Genomic DNA, 27,620 nt, shown 5'->3' with positions numbered 1-27,620 from the left:
ATGTTGTGCGTTACACAGGCGTTGAGGAAAAAGGTTATGACTGAATGCCACTGTCCACCTTTTACGGGTCACCGCGGCATTGCTACCACCATGAAAGGGGTAGAGAGATATTTCTTTTGGCCGTGACTCAAAAAGGACGTGGAAGAGTTGTGCGTAGTATGCCAGAAGGTCAAGTTTGACAGGCATAAGGCACAGGGATTGTTACACCCTTTACCCATACCCACCCGCCCCTGGAAAAGTATTGAAATGGATTTCATTTTGATCTCCCGAGAACACAGAATGATCACGATGATTTTCCGATTACATGGCACGTCTGAGACGATTGTCTCCGACAGAGACCATAGATTTTTGAGTTTGTTTTGGAAGGCAATTTGGGAGAACATTGGCATGCAATTGTAGTTCTCGTCATCGTTCCACTTGCAAACTGACTGGCAATCTGAGATGGCCAATTCAGTGGTTTTAGATTTATTGAAGTCTTGTATCTCGGATCAAAAGACTCAATGGGAAAAGAACTTACCTTTGGTGGAATTTGCGTGCAATAACACGATACACTCTTTGACGGGGAAGACGCCATGTGAGATTGTTGAAAGTGCTGCGAAGGTTCCATGCTTCCTGAGCACGAAAGGTTAGATATTTGAAGCGGATGAATATTCGCGAGATTTGGATGCGGCTTTTGCCAAGGTTCGCGAGACTTTGCAGGAGTCTCAAGAATGACAGAAAAAGGCAGCGGATCGCCATCGTCGCGATTTGAAATTGAAGGAGGATGATTGGGTGCTCTTACTTTTGAGAAGGCACACCTAAGAAAGAAAAAGGGAAAGGAGAGGCTTTTTGCAAAGGTTAGTATGCGATATTACGGACCTTTCCAGATTACTGAAAAGATAATGATGTCTCCTTCCGATTGAAACTGCAAGATACTTGGAGGATTCACAATGCATTGCATGTGAGTCTCTTAAAACCTGTTAAGGGTGATGTGCTTGATGATGGGGAGCCTGATGAGCAACCCGAAGTGGAAGAAAACGAGGAGATCCTTGTTCATGAACAGATTTTGGCACATAACGATATGAAGAAAGGTAAAGTCCGAAGGCGGTTCTTGGTTAAGTTTAAGAACTTTCCTGCATTTGATGCGAAGTGGATGGAGGAGGAGGACCTAGCAGATACTCCTCGGATTGTGAAACTTCACCTCGATGTTTTGGTTTAGCATAGTCTACTCCAAACGGAACCCAGAAATTCAACTTGGCCGGAGATCTGGTGGAGTGGGATGCACAAGAGGGGAGTTAGTCCGCTCCTTTCTCAACAGATGCCTTGATTTTGATACTAAAGTCACTGATGTCTCTTTGAGCTTCAGGGATACTGATAGCTGACAGTATTCTGCTGGATGACTTTATGAAATGGAATTCCTGATAATGATACTGATTTGTTCTTGACTTCTTGTGAGTGCAGGAACTGACAGACGAAATGACTGCAGCATTTTGGTCTGATTGATCTCGAATAGACATGGTTGCAATAGGGGTTAGTCAATCGGACATCGATGAGGTCCCGATTGGATCTAGATGTGATTGCTAGCTACATTGCCGATAAATCATGGTCTAAGATTCGAATGAATGTTGAATGTCAGGTGATGTTGTGTGATGTCTGGTGATGTCCTGTGATGTCGTGTGATGTGTGTCGATTTTGTACATGTGCTAGATGTGTGTTCCTAGTACGTAGGTACTAACAGTCAGTGTCTGCTAAGACAGTTTATGGCTTTTGTCGGTTTTGCAGGCGTAATCGCGATCGATTACATTGCTTTCAAGAGGGGGGTATGTCACAAAGTGATGACGTGGCTACGGACAACAAAAACCCTAATTTTTGCTAAAAACCCTAAAATTCCTGCAAACTCTAATTTTTGCCGAAAACCCTAATTTCCGGAAATCGCAGAGGTGTTATTTTTTTTTTTTTTTTAAATTTTTGGGAAATTTTGAGCGACAGAAATCTCTACTTTTCCCTATGATTTGGGAGAAAGAGAGAGAAAAAGAGAACTTGCTGTTTTATTGGCTCTCATTGAGAGATTTTGCTTTCAAGCTTTTAGGGCTCTGCTTTTGAGCATTCCTTGTAACCTTTAAATAAGTGGTGAGGGTCTCACTTCTCAGAGCATCTGTACGCGGAGTCTGAGAGTGAATCCCGATCCACTCTCTTGTACTTTGAACCGATTAATATAAAAAGAAATACCGAAAGCTGCGCCAGTCTTTGGGGCCAATATCTCTAGGCACGGAACTCCGCCGGGCCAGTGCAAATCTATTGTGATCTGTGAATTGTTTTGAAGTGGTTATTTGGTGCTGTCGCGGTTGATTCTTGACTTGGAGTGTTCAAGTCTGTTACAGACGTGGTTTGCTTTGGACACACCTATGCACTCATCAGAGGAGTTCACACGAGATATGGCCATGCTCATGGCATATGGGATTTCGACATTCCCAGAGAAGACACCACCATCTTGGGTGGACAGACACTTACCACTTGACCTCGACACGTCAGATCACTTGCTTACACATGAGCATCTACATGGACTTAGGGAGAGGATCTTGTAACAGACTTGGACACTCCAAGTCAAGAATCAATCACGACAGCACCAAATAACCACTTCAAAACAGTTCACAGTTCACAATAGATTTGCATTGGCCTGGCGGAGTTCCGTGCCTAGAGATATTGGCCCCAAAGACTGGCGCCGCTTTCGGTATTTCTTTTTGTATTAATCAGTTCAAAGTAGAAGAGTGGTTCGGATCTCACTCTCAGACTCTGCGTCGAGATGCTCTACAGAGTGGGAGCCCAAACCACATATTTAATTTACAAGGGATGCCAAAAGCAGAGCCCCAAAAGCTTAAAAATAACGCAAGGGTTCTTTTTTTCTCTCTCAAGCTCTCTGGAGCTTATCAACCTTTAAAGTAAAGACTCTCTCTCTTTTCCAATTTGCATAGGAAAAAACACCAGCAAAAATCTCTGCGTAGCATAAAGTAGCTTTTTCCCAGTGCAATTGCCACGTCATCATGCTTGCGCTTTTTCCGGGACCTTCCCTACTGCCATTAGGGTTAGGTTTAGGGTTAGGGGTTCTGCTATTTTAGGGTTTTTGGCAGATTTTAGGGTTTGCAGGTTTTAGGGTTAGGGTTTCAGAAATTAGGGTTTCAGCAGCAGGGTAGGGTTTCAGCTCTCGGGCAGACATGTCATCACTTTGTGACATACCCCTCTCTTGAAAGCATTGTAAACGCCCTCGATTACGCCTGCAAAACAGACAGAGGCTATAAACCGTCTTAGCAGACACTGACTGTTAGTACGTACGTACTAGGAACACACATCTAGCACATGTACCAATCGACAGTCACATCACAGGACATCACTAGACATCACAGGACATCACATGACATTCAACATTCATTCGGATCTTAAACCATGATTTATCGGCAATGTAGCTAGCAATCACATCTAGATCCAATCGGGACCTTATCGATGTCCGATTGACTAACCCCTATTGCAACCATGTCTATTCGAGATCAATCAGACCAAAATGCTGCAGTCATTTCGTCTATCAGATCCTGCACTTAAAAAGAAGTCAAGAACAAATCAGTATCATATTCAGGACTTCCATTTCATAAAGTCATCCAGCAGAATACTGTCAGCTCTCAGTATCCCTGAAGCTCAAAGAGACATCAGTGACTTTAGTATCAAAATCAAGGCATCTGTTGACAAAGGAGCGGAGTAACTCCCCTCTTGTGCATCCCACTGCACCAGATCTCCGGCCAAGCTGAATTCTGGGTTCCATTTGGAGTAGACTATGCTAAACCAAAAGCCTCGAGGTAAAGTTTCACAATCTGAGGAGTATCTGCTAGGTCCTCCTCCTCCATCCACTTCGCATCCAATGCAGGATAGTTCTTGAACTTAACCAAGAATCGCCTTCGGACTTTACCTTTATTCTTTGTATCCTTATGTGCCAAAATCTGTTCAGGAACAAGGATCTCCTCGTTTTCTTCCACTTCGGGTTGCTCATTAGGCTCCCCATCATCAGGCACATCACCTTTAAAAGGTTTCAAGAGACTCACATGAAATGCATTATGAATCCTAAGTATCAGGTAGTTTTAGTCGGAAGGAGATGTCATTTATCTTTTCAGAGATCTGGAAAGGTCCGTCCGTAGTATCGTATACTAAGCTTTGGAAAAAGCCTCTCCTTTCTCTTTTTCTTTCTCAGGCGTGCCTTCTCAAAAGGTAAGAGCACCCAATTATCCTCCAATTTCAAGTCACGACGATGGCGATCCGCTGCCTTTTTCTGTTGTTCTTGAGATTTCTGCAAAGCCTCGCGAACTTTGGCAAAAGCCGTATCTAAGTCTCGCATATATTCATCCGCTTCAAAAATCTTATCTTTCGTGCTTAGGAAGGGTGGAACCTTCGCAGCACCTTCAACAATCTCAAATGGTGCCTTCCCGTCGAAGAGTGTATCGTGTTATTATAGGCAAATTCCACCAAAGCTAGGTACTTTTCCCATTGAGTCTTCTGATCCGAGATATAAGACTTCAATAAATCTAGAACCACTGAATTGGCAATCTCAGATTGCCCATCAGTCTGCGGGTGGAACGATGACGAGAACTGCAACCGCGTGCCAATGTTCTCCCAAATTGCCTTCCAAAACAAACTCGTAAATTTGGGGTCCCTGTCGGAGATAATCGTCTCAGGCATGCCATTGAATCTGAAGATCTGGGCCACAAACAGTCTCGCTAAGTGATCCGGCTTGACTGTTTTTTTCAGTGGAATGAAATGAGCCCGTTTGCTATATCTGTCAATAACAGTCCAGATACCATCGTGACCAGTTTGTGTTCTCGGGAGATCAAAAATGAAATCCATTGCAATACTTTCCCAGGGGCGGGTGGGTATGGGTAAAGGTTGTAACAATCCTTGTGCTTTATGCCTGTCAAACTTGATCTTCTGGCATACTAAGCAACTGCACACAAACTCTTCCACATCCTTCTTGAGTCTCAGCCAAAAGAAGTATCTCTCTACCCCTTTCATGGTGGTAGCAATGCCGTGGTGACCCGTAAAAGGTGGACATTGGCATTCAGTCATAACCTTTTCCCTCAACGGCTGTGTAACGCACAACATGGTTTTTCTCATCAAGTAGCCATCCCGAATGGAATATCCCGCTACTGTCTCCCCATCCCATATCTGTGTGAAAACGTCTGCAAAATCTGTATCTGTGGCATACTGGTCGACCATATCCTCGAAGCTCCTATGATGTATTGCGGAAATAGCAAGAACCAACGGCTTCCGAGACAAAGCATTTGCCACCACATTCTTCTGTCCTTGCACATGGACAATCTGGAAGTGAAACTGTGACAAGATGTTCGCCCACCGCATTTGCTTTTCCGAAAGCTGCTTCTGTGACAAGAAGTAGTGCAAACTCTAATGGTTTGTAAAGTCAGTAAAATCCGCTCCGAGTAGGTAATGCCGCCACTGAGTAAGAGCATGGATAACCGCCAAAAGCTCTTTCTCATAAATCTGTGTTGTCATTTCCGGCCTTGAGAACAATCGGCTCTCATAAGCAATCACATGGCCTTCTTGCATTAAGACCGCACCCGGACTACGATCATAAGCATCACAATATACTTCAAATGACTTCTGCAAGTCCGGCAAAGTCAAAACTGGTCCCGTAGTCAATTTCTCTTTCAATGTCAGAAAGGAAGTCACCTTTGTGGGTCTTGCCCTTAGTTTGCAAAATGGGTGGGACTTTCTTCCCTCGTTCCACTATCTCGAATGGTGCCTTGTCTGTTGATGTATGCACAATGTTATCCTAAGCATATTCGACAAATGGGAGAAGGTGTTCCCAAGTTGCCTTGTGCTCTGACACATAACATTTGAGCAGATCTAGGAAAGTAGAATTTGTCTCTTCTGACTGTCCATAAGTTTGTGGATGAAACGAAGATGAGAACTTTAGCGTAGTGCCCATGTTCTCAAACTATGCCTTTTAGAAAAGACTAGTCATACGTGGATCCCTGTCACTGACAATTGACTGAGGCATCCCGTGATGCTTAAAGATATTTCTCATGAGTATCTTGACCATGTGTTCTGGCTTTATCTGTCACAAATGTAATGACGTGGCTGCCCATGTGTACACACACACACCTTGTCTAGCAAGCTCGAGAAGATGCAGCAGTGACACGTGAGTTTTCCGAAATTTGCGCTGGACATGTTGACGTGGCAGGGTGTACGGAAAGCTGGCTGCTTTTTAGGCTACGCAATTGCAAGAGAGAGATAGAGAGAACCCTTTTGCTTTTTCTATGCAACTGAAGAGAGAGAGAGAGCTCTTCTGCTTTATTTTAGAAAGCTATTTTAAGGACAGCTTTTGGAACCTGCTTTATATTGCAAGCAAGAGAGAGAAATAGCCTTTGCTTTATTTTTGGGCTTTTGAGTTTCAGCTTTTGGGCTCTCTTTTAGCATCCCTTGTAATCTTTAAATATGTGAGCAGGCCTCTCACAACTCAGAGCATCTGGACGTAGAGTTTGAGTGTGAGCGCTTGCCCGCACTCTTGTACTTTGAACTCAATTAATACAAAAAGAAATACCGAAAGGGACGCCAGTCTTTGGGGCGAATAACTCTAGGCACGGTCCACGGAACTCCGCCGGGCCACTGTCGAATCAATTGTGAACTGTGAGCTGTTTTGAAGTGGTTATTTGTGCTGGCGCGGTAGATTCTTGACTTGGAGTGTCCAAGTTTGTTACAGTGGTATCAGAGCACGGCCGATTTCTCTTCTACGGGAAATCCAATCCCTATTTTTTTCCGCGGCACTTATGGCTTCAGGCAAAGATCAATTGACTCCCTCTGCATCCGGAGATGCGGGAAGGGATCACAACGAAGGTTCACGCGAGGAGTATGGCCCGCCTCGGCCTACTCAGGCGGAGCTCGAAGAGATGGAGCGTCAACGATTGATCGGCGACGCAACAAAGATGATGCTCAATTTTGCGAAGGATCCAAAATTTGCAAAATATATGAGCAAGACCTCTTTCGAGGAGGTGCATACGCAGTGGCAGAAAACCAAAAAACCACCCCCAAAACCCGCTCTCAAGAAACCTCCTACTCCCAAGAAGTATATAGAGAAAGAATTAGAAGAGGTGATTGATGCATGAATTCCTCAGCTTTTTGATGCGCAAAACAAAGCTAAAAAGCACGACAAAAAGCAGAAGCAAGGCACTGACTTCCCGGGTTATTTGGGTCCTCAGTTGACATTTGAAAAGACAAAGAAACAAAAGAAGCGTGTTTGATTTGAAGGAGTACCCAGTTCTTCTTCTTCTTCTGATAGTTCTTCTAGCTCTTCTGACTCGAGCGAAGAAGACCGAAAAGGCAAAAAGCGAAGCAAAAAGCAACGCTTCGGAAAGGGCAAGAAAAAGGCAAAGAAGTCTAAATCTCGCCCCGTGAGTGACAGTTCTACAGAGGACTCGTCTTCAGACAGTTCGGACTCTGATGACAACAACTTTTATGCAAAGAAGAAGAATTTTTATCAAGCCAACTAGTATGACTTTCTAGAAGATAAAAGTCATAGAGATGCTTCGAAGGCTTTGTCTTTTGTACAACAGTTTGACATCGCTTTCCTGGGAGGGCGTTACTCAGAGCACTCTTAACATTCGGATAGCTGCCTCTTACTTCAAGGGGAATGCTTACTTCAAGGGGAATGCTCGAACTTGGTGGTCCACGCTTCTATTAAGCAAGACTGCGCCAGTTAAATGGCTGAAATTCAAGAGGCTTTTTATTTCTTCTTGGTTGACTCGAGAGTATGAACGCGACATACGAACTGCTTGAAACCATCTTCGGATGACCAAGAAGGATACAGTGGACGCTTATTGCAAGAGATTTTGGAGCTCTTTTCTACCCACCTCTGCATTTAAGAAGATCTCGTTCAAGGAACAGATCGAGCGGTTTACCTTGGGTCTTCTACAGAGATCCGAAATCACTGCTTGGAACAAGAATCAGTGTCCATTCAGGAGTTGATGAGTCATGGGAAACGGGGTTTTGCCATTCACTCAGGCAGTTTGACCTACCCCACCGATGAGATCATGACACAAAGAGCCGAACAGACTTTGACAAATGAAAGTAGCCAGAGGTGCAACCCGAATTGGACGAAAACGAGCAGATACTCGTTCCAGAACAGAAATTGACACAGAAAGAAAGAAAGAAGGTAAAGCGAACTGATGGTTCTTGGTTAAATTCAAGACCTTCTTCGCAATGGATGTGAAGCGAATGGAGGAGGAAGACCTAGCAGATATTCGTCGGAATGTGAATCTATTCACTCAGGCAGTTTGACTCTTGACCAAAATGTTGCACATCATTTTCGTCTATCAGTTCCTGCTCCTTTGTCAACAGATGCCTCGATTTTTGAATAACTAGAGTCACTGATGTCTCTTTGAGCTTCAGAGAGCCGATGATATTCTGCTGGATGACTTTATAAAATGGAATTCCGGAAAATATGAAAGTGACTTGTTACTGACTTGTTTAAGTGCAGGAACTGATAGACGAAATGACTGCAGCATTTTGGTCGGAATGATCTCAAATAGACATGGTTGCAGTAGGGGTTAGTCAATCGGGCATCTATGAAGTCCTGAGTGGATCTAGATGCGATTGCTAACTGCATTGCCGATAAATGATGGTCTAAGATCCGAAGGAATGTTGAATGTGATTTGTCATGTGATGTCCTGTGATGTGTGATGTGACCGTGGATTGGTACACGTGTTAGATGTGTGTTCCTAGTGCGTCGGTACTAACAGTCAGTGTCTGCTAAGGCAATTTATGGCTTCTGTTTGTTTTGCAAGCGCAATCGAGGGCGATTACAATGCTTTCAAGAGGGGGGTAGTATGTCACAAATGTGATGACGTGGCTGCTCATGTGTACACACACACCTGGCTAGTAGGCCCGAGAAGATGCAGCAGTGACACGTGGCGGTTTTTTGAAATTTGCACTGGACATGCTGACGTGGCACACTGTACGGATTTTCATGAATTGCGGCGCTTTTTGCGCTGGGCTACTGACGTGGTAGGGTGTACGGAAAGCTGGCTGCTTTTTAGGCTACGCAATTGCAAGAGAGAGATAGAGAGAGCCCTTTTGCTTTTTCTACGTAATTGAAGAGAGAGAGAGAGAGAGCTCTTCTACTCTATTTTAAAAAGCTATTTTAAGCACAGCTTTTGGAACCTGCTTTATTTTACAAGCAAGAGAGAGAATGAGCCTTTGCTTTATTCTTGGGCATTTGATTTTCAGCTTTTGGGCTCTGCTTTTAGCAATCCTTGTAATCTTTAAATATGTGAGCAGGCCTCTCACAACTCAGAGCATCTGGACGCAGAGTCTGAGTGTGAGCGCCTGCCCGCACTCTGTACTTTGAACCCAGATTTATACAAAAAGAAATACCGAAAGGGGCGCCAGTCTTTGGGGCCAATAACTCTAGGCACGGAACTCCGCCGGGCCAGTGTCGAATCAATTGTGAATAGTGAACTGTTTTGAAGTGGTTATTTGGGCTGTCGCGGTAGATTCTCGACTTGGAGTGTCCAAGTCTGTTACATTATCTTCTTCCTAACAGGAATGAAATGGGCATGCTTACTGAACCTACAAATGATAGTCCAAATCCCATCATTGCCTGTTTGCGTTCTTGGAAGATCAAAGATAAAGTCATCGCTATGCTTTCCTATGGCCTATCAGGGATTGGCAATGGCAGCAACATTCCCAGTTGCTTTTTCCTGTCAACTTTTTGGCATAGTAAGCATGATCTTACAAATGTGTCAACATCTTGACGTAAAGCTGGCCAATAGAAGAATGCCTCAACATCTTTCACTATCGCATCAATTCCATGATGCCCAACATATGGTGGAGCATGACTTTCCATTAAAACCTTTGGCCATAACTGTTTAGTAACGCATAACTTTCAATGGATCATGAGAAAGTCATTCTTAAGCATATAGTGCTCATGTTGTCGTCCATAGACAAGCTGACCATAAATCTTTGCAAAATCTGAATCTTCAGCATATTGTGTCTTCATTTCGTCTAATTCACAATGGTACGGTATTGACACTGCTGAAATTTGGGGCTTTCGTGACAACGCATCAGCTACCACTTTCTTTTTCCCTTCCACATGCACAATCTGAAAATGGAACATTGACAAGATGTTTGCCCATCGCATGTGTTTCTCAGACAACTTTGTTTGTGTGAGAAAGTATCGTAAGGTTTGTGATCTGTTTGGACAGCAAAGCCAGCCCCTAGCAGATAGTGTTTCCAACTAGTGAGAGCATGAATTACTGCCAGCAATTCTTTCTCATAAAATTGCAAGTTCCTTTCAGTCTTCAAAAGCTCTCATATGCAACTACTCGGCCATTCTGCATTAGAACTGCACCAAGACTATGGCCACATGCATCACATTGAACCACGAAAGGTTTCGAAAGATCTGGCTAAACGATTACCGGATCTGAAGTTAGCTTTTCTTTCAAGTGTTTGAAGGCTAGAATCTCCTTGGCTATCCACTTGAAAGTAACTCCTTTCCCTTGTAGTACATGGAGTGGAGAAGCAATCTCAACAAAATTTCGGAGGAACCTCGTGTAGTAGGAACATAAGCCTAGAAAGTTTTGAATGTCATGCACGGACTTCAAATCTGGCCATGACTTAATTGCTTCCACTTTGGCGGGATCCATACATATCCCATCCTTTGAAACAATTGTCCAAGAAAGTGAACCTCTTCCAAACTCTTCGCATTAATGAGTAGCCTGTTCTTGCGTAGCTCATTGAAAACTGCGGTCAAGTGATCCCTATGCTCCTCTTGAGACTTTGAATAGACAATCATGTCATCAAAGAATGTACCCATGAAGTTTCTATGTGGTCTAAATAGTGTCCATCATTCTATTGAATGTGGCAGGAGCATTTGTGAGACCGAATGGCATGACAAGAAACTCATAGAGATCAAACGTTGTCCTGAACGTAGTCTTGTGGACATCTTCTGGCCTAATGCGTATTTGATGGTACTCACTCTTAGGTCTATCCTGGTAAACAGTGACGCTCTCTCAAGCCGATCAAGAATGCCATCTATCCTCGGTATGGGAACCTGTTCTTGATGGTATTCTTATTCAAAGCAAGGTAGTCAATGCACATGCGCCATGAACCATCCTTTTCCTCCAGCATAACCTGCATCAAACTGATGTACGAGGTCAAAGCCTTCAGTTGATCTTCAATTCCCCTGAAAGTTTCAAACTTCAGTGCTTGCCCACCTTCCTTGTAATCCTTAGGTTGACTCAAAGTGGTGCTCCAGGATTGACCATTCACCTGTTTTACCTGTCATATTTGCGTTTTGGGCATATGGTTGCGAATAACCAGCCGTACCAAACTGTGTTCTAAGCAATCTAAATTGACCATAGGCACCCTAAAAACTTGGTTGGACACCCATGTTCCCATACATAGGGTTAGCCATGCCTGTTTGCATTGTCCCAAACACATTCCTTGGCATATAACCTGTGGAAGGTCCAGCCATAGCTTGAAACATTGAACCACCTCCAAATTAATCAAGATATGAAGTAGGTAATGGAAGGGTGTGATGCATAGCTTGTTCATTACTCCCTTGACCATTCACAAACGGTTCCTGTCTAGGTAAAGCAAATTGCTTGGGATCAATGGACACCACTGGTTGCTCAATCACTTAGTCTTTCCCCTCGAGCATCACGAGAGCTCTGTGCATTGGAAATTTCCTTTTCTTGCAACGACTTAGTCATGCGCTGTGCCGGAGCCTAAAAACCCTATGCAGGAGCCTGAAATTCCTGTGTAGGAGCCTGTAAGAAGTCCTACATCCTCCGGTAGTTTCTTTGTGCCGTGTGAGGAAGATCCCTCTTCAGGTACTTGGTCTCTCTTTTCTGCCATAACAACAAGCACTGTGTTGCTTTCACTCACAACAATCCACGCTGCACAAGTGACTATCCGGTCGATGGAACTATATAATCGGCATGTACATAGTAGAGGCAGTACTAATTTAATTACTTGTTAACTTTACACAGAGCACTGAGAAGAAAAGAGAACAGAGATGCGTCCAACGACTAGATCGTCAGTGCGCATAGGAAGATCGACACCTGTAGGTCCCAAAGATTGGCGCCCCTTTCGGTATTTCTTTATTCAATTGAAAATAGACGATCCGAGCACTTAGATCAAACTCTCACAAAGCTGTCCAAACTTGGCGAGTGCTGAAATTGCAGGTTTTTGACCCAATTTCGACAGCACTACGACGCCAAAACCCTTGTAGGTCAAAAGTACATGCTAGGACGGATTCCCTCGCAATTTAGAAGCTTTTTGGTGAGCTGTAACATAATTTCTGTGTACTGTAATTCCCTGTTTTGTCACTGCCGGGTGCCCAAAATCCTGTACACGCATCCCAAGGATTTCCTGAGGCTCCCTTGGTGCTAATTTGCAGTTTAGGTGCGAAACCCTATGTCACGTGCGCACTTCATTTGCTCTATGTGGACATGCTTCTGCCACAATCTAGCACGAGTCATTAGCTTAGGACCGAGCCTGGCACCTTTGTGAGCCTCTAGCAGGACGTGCATGTCCAAGCCGGTCATAGTTGCTTACCCTCTCTTGTACATGACAATATTTCATCATGTAGGTGTTTTGCCGCATGTGAACCACCTCTTATTTTGGCATTTATTAATAACTCATTCTCAACATTTAATTGGCCTGGTCTTGGGGTCGCCTTTGTCCTTGCTCGACCCAGCCTTTGCCTGCTATAAAGGAAGCCCATTGGGCGTTTAGAGACAATATAAGACCTGGAGGGAGCAAAAGCACCAACAATGTTTTTCTCAAGCAACATGATGAGCGTTTTCAGCCCTGGATGACCAGCGTTTTTCAGCCAAAACAGCCAGCGTTTCCAATTGTGAAGCGCCAACAGATCTCAGCCTAGCCTCCTCGTGGTTGTAGACCCCTTACCATCGACACCGCTAACAGATTCCGGCATTCAGCCGTAGCTCTCTCTCTCTCTCTCTCTCTCTCTCTCTCTCTCTCTCTCTCTGTCTCTCGTGTCTCTTTCTTTCATTCAGTTCAATTCAGTTCTTTCAAGTGAAGTAAAGTGTCCCTTGTGTTTGTGCGGAGTACTAGATCCGAGGCAAATTCCTACACACTTCGGCTGCACCTGACATTGGTATCAGAGCTCTGTGTGTGCTTCAGCTTCGCGAACTCAAGGGAGGAACCAAGAACCACCAAGAACCCAAGAATTCAAGAAGAACCCAAGAACCATCAAGAACCCAAGTTAAACCAAAGAATCCAAAGAACCTCTTATTAGCTCTCATCTTCAACCCTGTCTTTGAAGGAAGATCGACATCGGATACACGACAATCCAGATTTTGAGTACCTGGATCTACTTGCCTCTTGTGCGGATATGGAAAAAGTTGGAGACAGGATCCCTAACCTCTTCCGCATTCACATGTAGCGTGCATCCACTTCCGTCGACAAGCAACCCTTGGAAATACCTTCGAGCACCCTAGGACTATTCGTGTGGTAGAACTTGCTGGCAAGGTAGAGACAGCACCAAGGCTGGTTCTGCGACAGTAGTAAGCCTACCTAGTAACGTCGGTGTTTACATCGCACTAGACCTACATCCATAGTATCCACCTGTTTGGACGAGTTTTCATCGGTTTATGCATCCACATGCATTAGAAGCAGTTAGCATCAGAAGTCCAGAAAGAATCCAAGAATAGAAGTTCGGCAATTGTGCCTCACTTTAACAAGGGGGATGTCACGTGCACACTTCACTTGTGCTACGTGGACATGCTTTTGCTACAGTCTAGCATGAGTCATTAGCTTAGGATTGAGCTTGGCACCTTTGTGAGCCTCTAGCAAGACGTGCATGTCCAGGCTGGTCATAGTTGCATACCCTCTCTTGCATATATTAGTAACTCATTCTCAGCATTTTATTGGCCTGGTCGTGGGGATGCCTTTGTCCTTGCTCGACCCAGCCCCTGCTATAAAGGAAGCCCATTGGGCGTTTAGAGACAGTAGAAGACCTGGAGGGAGCATAAGCACCAGCAAACCTGGAGTACCTCAGTCCCTCTAGTGTTTTTCTCAAGTAGCATGACCAGCGTTTTCAGCCCTGGATGACCAGCGTTTCAGCAGTGTAGACCAGCGTTTTCAGCCAAGACAGGGAGTGTTTTCAGTTGTGAAGCACTAGCAGATCTCAGCCTAGCCTCGTCGTGGTTGTAGACCCCTTACCATAGACACCACTAGTAGATTCCGGCATTCAACTGTCGTCGACACAATACCCCAACACCCAATACCCCTTGTGCATGGGCTCAGCATAAGGATCCATAGACCCATCAAGAAACTCGTCGTCATCGTCATCGTCGTCGACATAGATCCACAGAACCTCATCGTCGTCATCACCGTCGTTGACACAGACCCATCAGTACCTCATCATCGACATCACCATCGTCGACACAGACCCATCAATACCTCGTCGTCGACATCATTGTCATCGATATAGACCCATCAGTTACTCGTCGTCGTCGTCATCGTCGTCGACATAGACCCAGTAGTTCCTCGTCGTCGTCATTACCGTCGACATAGACCCATCAATACCTCAGTACCCGCAGTACCCCAGTATTAGTGCCAGTATCCAGCATCAGTACCCATTAACATCAGCATCTCAGCATTTAGTCGTTGTATCAGCATTGTGCAAGAATAAAGAAAGTACCTGCTTTGGCAACAGAGCAAGGGGGCCCTTGAGAGTTTGGGACCCGACATTCAGTCTCTCTCTCTCTCTCTCTCTCTCTCTCTCTCTCTCTCTCTCTCTCTCTCTCTCTCTCTCTCTTTGTTTCGTGTCTCTCTCTCTCTCATTCAGTTTAGTTCAGTTCTTTCAAGTGAAGTAAAGTGTTCGTTGTGCGAAGTACTAGATCCGAGCTAAATTCTTAAACACTTCCGTTGCACCTGACACCCTAAACCTACAGAAAAACACACCAGGCTGTAATTCTCTGTTTTGGATCATTTCGGGCGGAGCGAACACGTGTACGCGTGTCCCAAGAGCTCCCGCACTCAATGGGACGGTTCCCCTGTAATTTGGACGAGTTCTTACGCGAGAAAACTCTCCAAATTCACAATCTTTCGCAATGGAACTGAGCGTACTTGTGGAGGATTAGCAATTAGGTAATCTGGTACGCGTTCAAAAGGCTCTTGCCTTGGCAAATGCGCATAAAACCCCCAGAATTGTACATGATCAACTGAGAAACCCAGCTAGTGGGGCATTATGATATGTGCAAAGGGGAGAGAGAGATGCGCGAGAGCAAATCATTGCACTACATGAGACAAAGGAGAAGGCAATCTTTCCATTGGAGCTGTGAGCATGCACCCACTACACACGCACACACACACACACACACACACACACACACACACACACACACACACACACACACACACTGTAGGTCACTTATGATAAAAATCAGCTCTCATTTTTGGGCGCCCCCTCTTGGGATGAGAGTCTGGAGAGCGTGTGTTGGCTTGCAGGTTGCTCCTGTTGGTTTAATTCCTAAGACCCACCAACTTATATAAAGTTGTGACTTGCCGAGTGGCCCAAATTCCCTTATGGTGCACACATGCGTCCATACTCATCAGAATTTAGTGCTAACTGCCCGACCAGTCCCAGATTGACGGACCTAGATTGCCAATGTGAGAAACCCGTTCGGTCGCATCCGTTTCACACTGGCCATGAGTGGCCCAAATTCCCTTATGGTTCACACAGGCGTCCATACTCATCAGAATTTAGTGCTAACTGCCCGACCAGTCCCAGACTGACCGACCTAGATTGCCAATGTGAGAAACCCGTTTGGCCGCATCCGTTTCACACTGGCCATGCAATGTCCACTTGCACCTTTTCAAGGGTTTCGGGGAAAACAAGTAAAAATAAAAAAACTAAAAATGTGTAGTACATATTTAAAGAAGGCAACAAGAAAGATACACCGCGTGGTGACATGAACAACAAGCGGAGAGTCCCACCTAATGCCAGTGCTCCCTATGGAAGTAAAAAATTAAGAGATCAGTTCAATGGAACAACCCTGACGGCAATGTTGGAATTAGGGTTGCAGAGAAAAGCACACAGCTTGGAGAAGACGAAGGAAGCTCAAGGCACACAATAGAGTGTGTTACTTAGTGTGCAATGGAAAGATGGATAGCCCTAGAGTGATGGGCGTATATACAATGCACGGGGGAAAAAACCTCCTAAAGAGGGAAAAAATGCCACGGCGGTCCTAGTGTGTTCACACACATCACTACCACATGTATATGGTAACAAATCCCCCCTAGAGTGATGCGGTGAACGAGAGTTGGCACATAAGTAAAGGGAAGTGCCATGCCCTGAGGATAGGATGAGTCCACAAAGGGGAGTAAGCCCAAAGCTTTGCGGAAAGCTTCAAGCTTCTCACGAGACAATGCCTTTGTGAAAAGATCTGCAAGGTTGTTCTGTGTTGGCACATAAGCCAAGCTGATCTCTCTTGCTGAGAGCCTCTCCCTGACATAGTGGTAATGCACCTCAATGTGCTTTGTGCGAGCATGAAAAATTGGGTTCCTCACAACTGCCAAGTCGCTCTGACTGTTAGTGTAGATAGTGTGGGCAGTGTCTTGTCCAACACCCAAATCACCCATAAGGCGTCTGAGCCATACACACTCAACCGTAGCTGTGAAGGCTGTACTCAGCCTCACAACTCGAAGTGGCCACAGTAGGTTGCTTCTTGCTCAACCATGATATACATGAACTGCCAAGCATGAAACAAAAACCACTTGTGCACACTCGCGTGTCAAAACAACCAGCCTAATCTGAGTCCGAAAAAGCATGTAAGTCTGGCGGCAATAATCTCTCCTTGGGATAAAACAAGCCAAGACGTAAAGTGCCACTAAGGTAGCGGAAAATCCTCTTGACAGCCTGCCAATGCTTAGACCTTGGGCTATGCATAAATCTACTGACCTGTGAGACTGCAAATTGAATATCCGGCCTCGTGTTGCATACATAAATGAGGCAGCCAACAGCAGTTTGGTAAAGAGTGACATCAGTAGGATCGCCAGCATCATGTAGACTCAACTTCAAACCTGTTTCCATCGGAGTGGCAATAGGTTTGCAATCCTCAAGTCCAAACTTACATAGCAATGTCTCTATGTAACTTTTCTGACACAAGGCAATACCACCATCACACTGCTTAAATTGTATACCCAAGTAATGATGCAACAGCCCCAAATCTTTCATCTTGAAAGTAGCATTCAAATCAGCCTTAAATTCAGCAATATGTCTCTCATTTGGTCCAGTGGATCAGCAAATCATCGACATAAAGAACCACAATGAGAAGTACATCACCCTCTCGCTTTACATACAATGTGCTTTCTGTTGGACTGTTACGAAAGTCTCGTTTAACCAAATGAGTGTCAGCTTTCTCATACCAAGTACGAGGAGATTGCTTCAACCCATACAAAGCCTTCTTACATCTGCACACTTTGTCCTCTTGTCCTTTTATGACAAAACCGCGAGGCTGCGTTACATAAACTTCCTCAAATATGTCACCATTCAAGAAAGCAGTAACAATGTCTGATTGATGTACATCCCAACCAAAATGAGCTGCCAATGTACATAGAAAACGTACAGTAGTCATATGACAAGTGGGAGCAAAAGTCTCTTCATAATCAATGCCTTTTTGCTGTGCATAGCCCTTTGCAACAAGTCGAGCCTTATGGCGATCAATCTCACCATCCGGCTTGTGTTTCAACTTGTAAACCCACTTTGTACCAATGGTCTTTTTGCCAGGAGGCAAATCACATAAAGTCCATGTGTCATTTTCTATAAGTGCATCATATTCTGATTCCATGGCAGCCATCCAATTTTCTGAATTTTGTGCTTCATCAAAAGACAGAGGCTCCTCAACATCATGTAAGCTAGACACAGCCAAAGCATAACAATCTGACGCATAAGATGCATGGCGAGAGCCTGAACGAGTACGACTAGACAAAGGTGCATCCAATTTACTGTCACGCAAATTTTGGCATACCTCTAGCCTGCTCATTTTCAGCCCTTTCCTCATCAAGTACATCATGTACATCTGCATCAGTAATAGGCTGATCTAAAACATTTTCAGAAACCCCCATAGGCTGTACATTTGCCTCATTGGAACTTACATTCGTATTTCCACCACTGAAAAGAGGCAACAAAGTGTCATAAATGTCCTGTGAGCTTACATTACTGTCTCTAGTGCATGACAGCAAGGGCTGAACAGAATCTTCCACAAACACTACATCCCGAGAAACCAGAATACGTTTTGTTTGCGGATGATACAACCTGTAACCTTTGCTTTCAGCACTATAATCAACAAAAATACATTTGACAACCTTATGATCCAATTTTCTGCACTGCACTTGTGGCACCAAAGCATATGCCAAACATCCAAAAACACGCATGTGCTCAATAGAAGGCTTTCTATCATGCCATGCTTCATATGGAGTAATAGACTGCAAAGCTTTCGTAGGACACGTGTTAAGTACATAAGTGGCACACATGATGGCCTCAAGCCAAAAAGAATGCGGCAAAGCTTGATTTTTGACCATACATCGTGCCATTTCTGTCAGTGACCTGTTTTTCCTCTCAGCAACACCATTTTGCTGAGATGTATAAGGCATTGTACATTCGTGTTTTATCCCACGACTAGCCAGAAATGCATTAAATTCATGAGACATATACTCCCCCCCCTCGATCGGAACGGAGGGTGCCCATAGTACATTTCGAGACATTTTCAACCATAGCCAGAAATTGCTTGAAGCACATAAAAACTTCGGACTTCGCTTTAAGCGGAAATACCCATGCATGCCTGGAGTAATTATCAATGAAAGTCACGAAGTACAGGTAATTGCCTAAGGACGGAGTTTGCATGGGCCGACAAACATCACTATGCACAAGCTGCAACCTGCATGTGGCCCGAACTGAAGCATCCTTTGGAAATTTAGAACGATACATCTTACCCAAAATACAACCTTCACAAACATGTTTGACAGGTGCTTCAAGAGGCGGCAAAGAAGCAACCATATCAGATTTCTGCAAACGCAACAAACTGGCAAAATTCAGATGACCAAAACGTGCATGCCAAAGTTTTGCATCTGAAATAGCCCTTGAATCTGCAACAACATTTGCAAAATTTTGTCCACACTCGTCATACAAAGTGAGCTTATACAGCCCACGGCACAAAAGCCCAGATGCAACAATTTCATCACCAAAACTGAGATCATGAACTGTAAATCTGTCATCCACAAATTTGACTACAAGTCTAAGTCTAGCAAGTGCGGATACAGACAAGAGATTCTTCTTGATCCCAGGTACATAAAGTGCATCAACAAGTGTGAAGGAGTTGCCATTAGCAGCAGTGAGCACAATGTTTCAAACTCCCTGAACTGGATAAGAGGCGTTGTTGGCATAAGTGACTGAATTCGCATGAGGGACAGACTCGAGAGAGGTAAACAATTCACGATGTGAGGTAATGTGCTTTGTAGCACCACTGTCGAAATACCACACGTGTGAATCTGCAGCAACTGACAAGCATGCATCATGGACAGCAGGATTGTAAGTGCACTCTGCGCTAAAAGCGCATTCTACATCAACATCAGCAACACAGTCTCATTTCACAGAAGACTCAACAATGGTTGCATTTGTAGTGGAACCAGCATTTGCAGTGGAACCACCCTCTTTCTTCTTAGTCTCTTGGGCCTTCAACTTAGGACACGACTTGATCAAGTGATCATTGGCTTTACAATAATGACAACGCATCTTCTTTTTGCCCTTATCACCAAAATTTCCAGACGAATTGCTGCCAACAGAAGCATTAGCAACAGAATTTTTGCCACTCGCAGCAAAACCATAAGAAGTGGCTGCATTGCTATTACCACCCTTTCTTTGAGAAGCAATAAAAGTCTGTTCAACTGCACGCTGTCTAGTCCTGTTTTTTCTGGAAAGTGACTCTTGCAACAGCAATGTGCATAATGCATCAAACTTGACAACTTCTGGATTTCCTTGGGTCATAAGTCTCCAAGTATTAGCAAAAGTCTGGGAAGAATCTGGTAAGGCATCAAGAACAGTGTGCACAAGGGAACTGTTTGGAATGACTTCACCTACAGAAATAAGTTGCTCATTGATATCCTTGACACTAGCAAGGAAAGTGTCCATATCATCTTCCTCATGCATAATCGTCGACTCCAGCTCTTTACGCAGCAAAGCAATTTTAGCCTCATTGCGGCTTGCATAAAGACCTGCTAGAATATCCCAAGCCTGTTTTGCAGATTTTGCTGAACGGATGTGAGGAACAATGGTGCGCTTCACAGACAACGCAATCAATGCATGAGCCTGCACATCCTTAACATCCCAACGAGCTTGTTCTGCCGTAGGCAAAACAACTCTAACAGCTGCAATCCTTGCAGCAAGACCTACAGCATCCTCAACATCGTCTACATCCTCAGAACCAGGACGTACATCAATGCCCTGCACAATGTTCCAGACACCCTTTGACACAAGAACATGTTGCATCATATAAGCCCACATAGGGTAGTTGTCCCCATCCAACCTGTCCTCAGCAGCAAACATCTTGAACACATCTGTGTTGTTGTTGTCAACCATGGTAAATGCTGCACCTGATGTGAAAACTGCCCGAAAATAGGAGAAACGGAGCGGGAACAACCTGTGCTATATAGCACAAACCGTAGAAGACTATAAGGCACCTGTTATGCAGAAAACGGCACTGACAGAAATTCTGCACAAAATGACGAAATAGCCTGTGCAGTACTGCCTGTAGTGGAAACGGAGGCCGAAATGAGCCCAAATCAAAATTCTGAGCAGACCATGCTCTACGAGCTCTCCCAAAATATTTGTCGACCTGCGAACTCTTGCCAAAGCTCACTGAAATCGGAGAAAGTGAGCAGGCATGTGTTGGAGCAGCTGGCGACTAAGCCCGGGAGGACGTGACCTGCTCTGATACCAATTGTTGGAAGTAGGGTTGCAGAGAAACGCACACAGCTTGGAGAAGACGAAGGAAGCTCAAGGCACACAATAGAGTGTGTGGTACTTAGTGTGCAATGGAAAGATAGATAGCCCTAGAGTGATGGGCGTATATACAATGCACGGGGAAAAAACCTCCTAAAGAGGGAAAAAATGCCCCGGCGGTCCTAATGTGTTCACACACATCACTACCACATGTATATGGTAACAGGCAATTCCTAAGGAACTTGGAGCTTTTCCTACCACAGCCGTTTTTTTGCAAACCTCTTCCTGTTGTCTAAAGCTAGTCATCTTTTGAACATTATGTTCTCTTCCATATAAGTATTATCTATAATAGAGTAACACACACACACACACACACACACACACACACACACAAACAATGCCTAATCCCAATAAGGACCTCATGGCCCCTCTAAATAGGATCTGTGGATTATAAAAGGAATTGCTCACAACCAAACATTCTAGAGCCTGCTACCTATATTTGTGTAGGATTGCTCTAGCTCCATTTGTTGTAATCTCTCAATCATATCTCACAGTTCTTTCAAGTCATTAGTTTAGTTTCAGGTGTGTTGGACTCGCAAATATTGTACGAGTTTTATCTAGGCTCTAGTAATCGGGAAGGAAAGTTTTGTGTCAGTCTGTCTATGACTCTATGCCAATTCTCAGTGTTTCTGTAATTGCTCAGAAACATATTTATTTTGGGTGTTTATTCCAATTGAAAACTTGGATGACTTTGAGTAATTAGGGTAGTTGTTTGTGGTGGAAAGTGGTTATTATCTCATATCCTGATCAGATTAATGAGGTGTCAAACACTTGCACAAAATAGATGTAGTGAATTGCTGAGCTAACAAAGACATTTAAGAGAGAATCTATTTATTGCAGCAGGTGTACACTTTTCTTTACTTGGGTTCTAATGAATATTGCTTACTCGTTTCCACTAATCTAGAACCTCTTGATGTTTATAGGATAGTGCATGATCCGAGTGATTCTGGAACATTGAAAAACTTACAAACTTTCTGCGAGGAGGGATTGTTCTTGGAGGCTGGACATAATATAGAGTCATGCAAACCAAAGGATAAGCATCTCGAAGACGTGTTCTATACCTTACTGCAGGACTGCATGAACAAGAAGAACTTGGCAGCAGGGCGAGAAGTGCATCGCTGCATTTTGGAGAAAGGATTCCAACAAAATGCCTACGTAGCTCGCCATTTAATCAAGATGTTTGCTATGTGTGGCAGTTTGTCAGAAGCAAATCATGTATTCAGCAGCTTTTTAGCACCAGACAGTTTCACATGGAGTGCGATCATATCTGCGCATGCTTATCTCGGGCAAGCAAAACAAGCCATCAACTTATTTGAACAAATGGTGAAAGCAAATGTGCAGCCAGCTGCTCAAACATACCTAGCGGTCCTCAAGGCATGCTCCAGCATTGCAGCACTTCAAAAGGGGAGGATTATCCATGCTGCTCTTGTTGTGGAAGGGTGCAATATGAATGGGCACGTTAGCACCATGCTTATTATCATGTATGCAATGTGTGGTAGCATCGATGATGCATGGAAGGTGTTTAATGGCCTTTCAGAGCATGACTCTGTTTTGTACAATGTAATGATGTTGATATCCATGAAATGTGGGGATAATTGTTATGCTTTGGAGATTTTCAACAGACATACAGATCCAACTAATGTGATCTCACCAATATTAGGTGTAAAAGCATGCTTACATTTAAAAGACAAAGATTCTGGAAAAGTGCTGCACAGCCTCATAACAGAGCAAGGGTTTGATGTTAATTCTTACGCATGTAGTGCCCTCATGGCAATGTATGTGACATGCGGCAACCTTGATGATGCATGCAGTTTGTTTGTAAGGTTGCCGAAGAAGACGGCTGTAACTTGGACTTTTATGATTGCAGTATTTGCAGAACTTAATGATTATGGGTCTGCAGTGACGTATTTCAAGCAGATGCAGCAAGAAGGCATCAGGCCAAATGATGTGACCTATCTTTCGATCCTTTCAGCATGCAGCCATTCGGGATTGTTGTATGAAGGTTTAAGCCATTTCAGTGCGATGTGGGATGAGCATGGTGTACCTCCGATGCTTTCCCATTACAACTGTATGGTTGATCTTCTTGCACGTTTAGGACATGTGGTCGAGGCCGAGGATCTACTCCGTGTCATGCCATTCAAACCAGATGCTGTTGGTAGCACAGCCTTGCTTAGCCACCATAGAGCACATGGCAATCTGGCTGGTGGTAAAACATCCTTATCTTTATCGGATGACCTTGACCTTATAGATGTATCTGTGTCTTTGGTCATGTCAGAGATCTATGGAGATGCTGGTTGGTAAGACGCAAACAAGGTTAGTAAAAAAGGCTTTAAAAAAAGGGGTAACCAAAAAGCAGTGTCATAGTTTGCATGCATCAGAATTCCGTGGTAGTATGGAGTGCAGATTGTCCAATTAAGCATCAGATTGGCAGGCAATAATTTAGCTATTTTGCAACCTAGCAGTGCATTGCTGTTTTTGCGAATTGCAATCAATGCCTCTGTGCGCCTTGCAATGAACGAATTGAAGTGTCCATTATTGGATGATGGCAGTGTTTGGGAAAGGTTTGCCTCAGCTTAGCCTTGAGCTGGTTCAAAATCGAGATTAGCTGGCTCCAAACCATGGTAAAGGGAAGATGAACTGGTAGATTATATGAGAAAATCCTGCAATGTGGAAACTTGTACTATTTTCGGTTTGCATCTGGAAAACCGGCCGCTTGGGGAAAAAAACTTTTCCAAACACTGATGCATGGTAGACAAGTCTTCTTAGTTCTACTTTTAAGAATTTTGGGGCAAGGTAATTCCAAGACAGCTGAGAAAAGGGACTTAGAAGGGTGAGGACATCTGGAGATGTATGCGTTTGTGCAATCAATGTTGTTCTCCTGATCTAGTTCAATGCAAGTTCTTGATGAGGTACCAAGCCCTTTATCAACGGCAAAAGAAATTAAGTCCTTTTGGAGATGTCACATTATGTCCGAAGAATGAGGATCCAACTAGTTCAAGATACTGAAAGAGTGGCCTCAAACCAAGAAGATCCACGCAAACTGCTGTGGGATAAATGAGGGTTCCACAAGATGCAGCATGTTTTCTCACTTAGAACTTGTGAATGACAATCTTTTTGTGAGGCTATTCATGGAGATGGGAACATATCATAGTTTTTTACAGCTAGAGGTGGCAAGGGGGAAAAAGCCTCCAGCCGCTGGCCAGCTAGCTGGGGCAGGAATCAAGTTTCCCCTCTGAGGAGTAAAAAGTCTTTTCATGCCATGTCCCTTGAGGACATGTCATAGTTGATTGTTGCCAGATTATCATAAGATCCTCTGGTTAATCAATAAAACAGACTTTCTCAAATTGCCGTTGTGTGAAATCGCTTGGTGTGGATCAACAAAGAAGAGCGTAAGTTTCCTTGCCAGATCTTGGGAATATCTAGTTATTTCACACTTGAAGGTCTGAGATCCCGATTGAATTGACATTCTTGAAGATCAGCTAACTCCTTCACTATTGGCACCATTGAACAATAGCACATCTGAGATGCTTCAATGTGTAGGAAATTTAACTTGGTTGAAGGTACATCTCAAACTGGTGTTCACTAACAAAATCTTTATGCTAAGGAGAGCAAATGTTCTATCTTAGAACTAGCCTTGATTCTATTGGTCTTGTCACTGCTGTCCACTTCCACACTCTTATTAGTCCTCACTATATCCTGTCCTACTTAGAAGGATGAGAGGTACAGAGAAGAAGAAGGAAAGAGACATTTTTGTATCATAGGAACAATCCAGAGAGAGAGAGAGAGAGAGAGAGAGAGATTGGTTGGCCCATTCCTTTCGTGTCTACAAGGTCTTGCCTTGGTATCTCATTGATGCTTCAATTTGGTCTCTTGGGATTGTTCTCACTAGCTTCAAAATATCTTAATGTGAGTGTTTGTGTGTGCGCGTGTGCACGTGATCAAGAAGTCAATACCAAGTGTGGTAGATTCTTCTAATCATTTCTCAACAAAGTAGAAGCACTTGAGTTGAAGACAGGGATAGGAGAATGGAAAGAGAGATTTACAAATATTTGCCTAATCCAAAAGAGAGGGCAAGAGGGACAAAGGCTACACAAAAGGAATGGTTTGAAAGGTTGACCCTTTCCATGGACTACTCATGGCTACAAGTTTAATTCTACTTATTGCCTGCCATCATCTTGGACTCTGCCCCATCATAAGAACCAACAAAACCATCTATGACAGCTTTGGCTAGTGGTTTCTTACATCTCTAGTGATCCTACCATCTAACAGTATTCTTTGGATCACCATCATTTTTGCATGAATATAGTATCTTGTGGTTTCGTTGGCGTCTCTCTCTCATCAGCAACAAAGATCTTGTTATGTGTTCTCAAGATAAGAGGAACCTTAGATCTTCCTTCAATAACCAACCAAGCTACGTAACAATGAGCAGAACAAATTTCTTATACGAAATTATTATTGTATTTCTCACATTCTAACGATCATAATTAGGTAGCGCATGCTCTCTCACAATGCCCAATGACTAATATGCTTTCAATAGAATATCTTAGTGATCTTCCCAATATGGTAGATGCATAAACTACATATTCAAAACTTGTGCATGTAATATGGGTTCAAGGCTATGTGTCGTACAAGTCTTGAGAGATAAAGGTCATGCATGAAATCCATGCTCCTCTTTATGCAAGGCATCATGTGATTTAAGCTTCTTATGACCAACAAAGCAACTACGTTTATTGCTCTATCGAACGTTAGATTTTGAATTATTGGTCAAGGTAAACTAGTTAATCATGTTGAAACTCACGTTGGGCTAAAGAAGAGTCTCATGTCATATGGAATTTGAATATTGTTTGGTAAACCAAAGCTGCAAAAATCTCTGTTTATTTCCATGTTTGGTAACTCATTGGAGAATGCACAAAAGTGGTATACACTTCCATCCTTGGTTTGTGGAAAGTGAGCTCCATGTGATGACGACTAGAGAGTTGCAAGCAGACTTGGACTTGGCAAGTCCACACTTGTAACCCTAGAATTGTAGAGGTTCTTAACTTTGATTGACAAAAGGACAGACACGTAATCAGGAACATATCAAAGTCAAACCACTACAAGTACAATTCAATGCATGCTGATGTCACAGATGTGAGCTTAACCAAAGATGCTCCTACACAAGGATGAAAAGGCCATCACACAAGTGGTAGAAGCAAAGAAAATCAAACATGTATGGCAAAAGAAAAGTCTCTTGTGAGTTTTGTCCTTGACAACCCTATTTTCAAGGATTCAAGTTATCAATTTTCTAGTGACATTTTTATGGTAGGTTCAATAAATAAGTCAATGTGCCATGGTGCAAAAAAACTCATTAACATAGACAGAGGGCGGCGGCTAAGACATTCTGAATGAGCCTTGCGGCAGTAGTTCCAAATCAAGCTTTAGATTTTTATGAACTTGCTAAGAGTTGTAGTTATCAAGTATGCACTCAAGTTTGAAGCATTGAGCATAACTAAGCTCATGTTGATCAAGATGAGCAAAAGAATCAAAGTTCATCAACAGTATTCGGGGGGATTGGTGTCGTTTCCTAAACCTCTACATGGTACATAGTGAGACGAGAGCACAAAACTTCAACATAGAAAGTCCTTAAAGGCAAGTTTGAAACCCAACAAATTTTAGCTGTTGAACAATATACTAGAGGTCCAATTTTCGTGAACTTTTCCAAAGGCATCTAATAACCAGAGTTGACACATGGTCAAAATCTTCTTAGATTTTGAAAATTAGGGGGAATCTCTAAGCCTTTAAAAGACTTCATTGTTGTGCTTGTTTGCATAACAATTTGAGACTTCAGGTCCCTTAGTCAACCACGAGGTTTATAGAGGAAACAAGGGTTGCAAAAGATAAGAAAGAGAAACGAAAGGACATAAAAAATAAAGCTTTAATAGGTAATCAAAGCTTGTAAACTTTGGCGAATATCTAGACTCGAGCCATGACAATGGGATAGTCTTGACTTTGACTACTTTTGGACATCTTGTGCTAAATAGGACAATGTCTTTTGTTAACATCTCAAGCCATCCAAGACCTCCAAGGAAGGCTTAACTAGAATTCCCAGTAATCCCTATTTCCTTAAGAATGTGAAAACCACATTTGGAAGTGAGCTTGATACACTTGCTCTTATTTGAACTCAAAGAACACTATATTTTTAAGAGAAATTTGGCATGTAATGCCTAGCCCTAATGAGGCTACGACCCAACGTACTAATTGAGCATAAAAAATTCCTATAACTAGTGTTAGTTTGCAACTTGGGGTATGTGCATCAAGCATTTCAGTGACCATTCTTGAGACAACGGGTTCGAATTTGAGTACAAGCACTTCTTTGTGATCCTCATCAAATGCTAAGAGAAAATATGACTTGTGTGCACTTAGTTGCCTAGATCCTTATGCACAATCTCTAAAAAGCTATTATATAGATTTGACATCCATTTCTACATTGAAAGAATGAAGCACCACTTAGAGACAAACACCTTGATTTTTCTTGTGGAAGTGGTATTGATGATCTAAATTTCTTGTGCAAGTGGAA

The 27,620-nt window shown here is 43.4% G+C and overlaps 1 protein-coding gene across 1 annotated transcript in view; it reads left to right on the top strand.

The window, feature by feature from the left end:
- Positions 1-25,184, top strand: part of LOC147437528 (pentatricopeptide repeat-containing protein At4g13650-like) — a 41,458-nt gene extending 16,274 nt beyond the window's left edge. Inside the window, exon 3 of the mRNA XM_086487047.1 lies at positions 21,988-25,184. Within this exon, the coding sequence (XP_086343173.1) occupies positions 21,988-23,365 (1,378 nt within the window). The 3' untranslated portion in view covers positions 23,366-25,184. The remainder of the gene's footprint in view (positions 1-21,987) is intronic.
- The last annotated feature ends 2,436 nt before the right edge of the window (positions 25,185-27,620 follow it).

This window comes from Adiantum capillus-veneris, chromosome 17 (assembly GCF_014529385.1).
Source record: "Adiantum capillus-veneris isolate H3 chromosome 17, ASM1452938v2, whole genome shotgun sequence".
In the NCBI taxonomy this organism is placed as follows: Eukaryota; Viridiplantae; Streptophyta; class Polypodiopsida; order Polypodiales; family Pteridaceae; genus Adiantum; species Adiantum capillus-veneris.
Note: the sequence above shows the minus strand (reverse complement) of the source record. Positions and strands in the feature narration are given on the sequence as shown.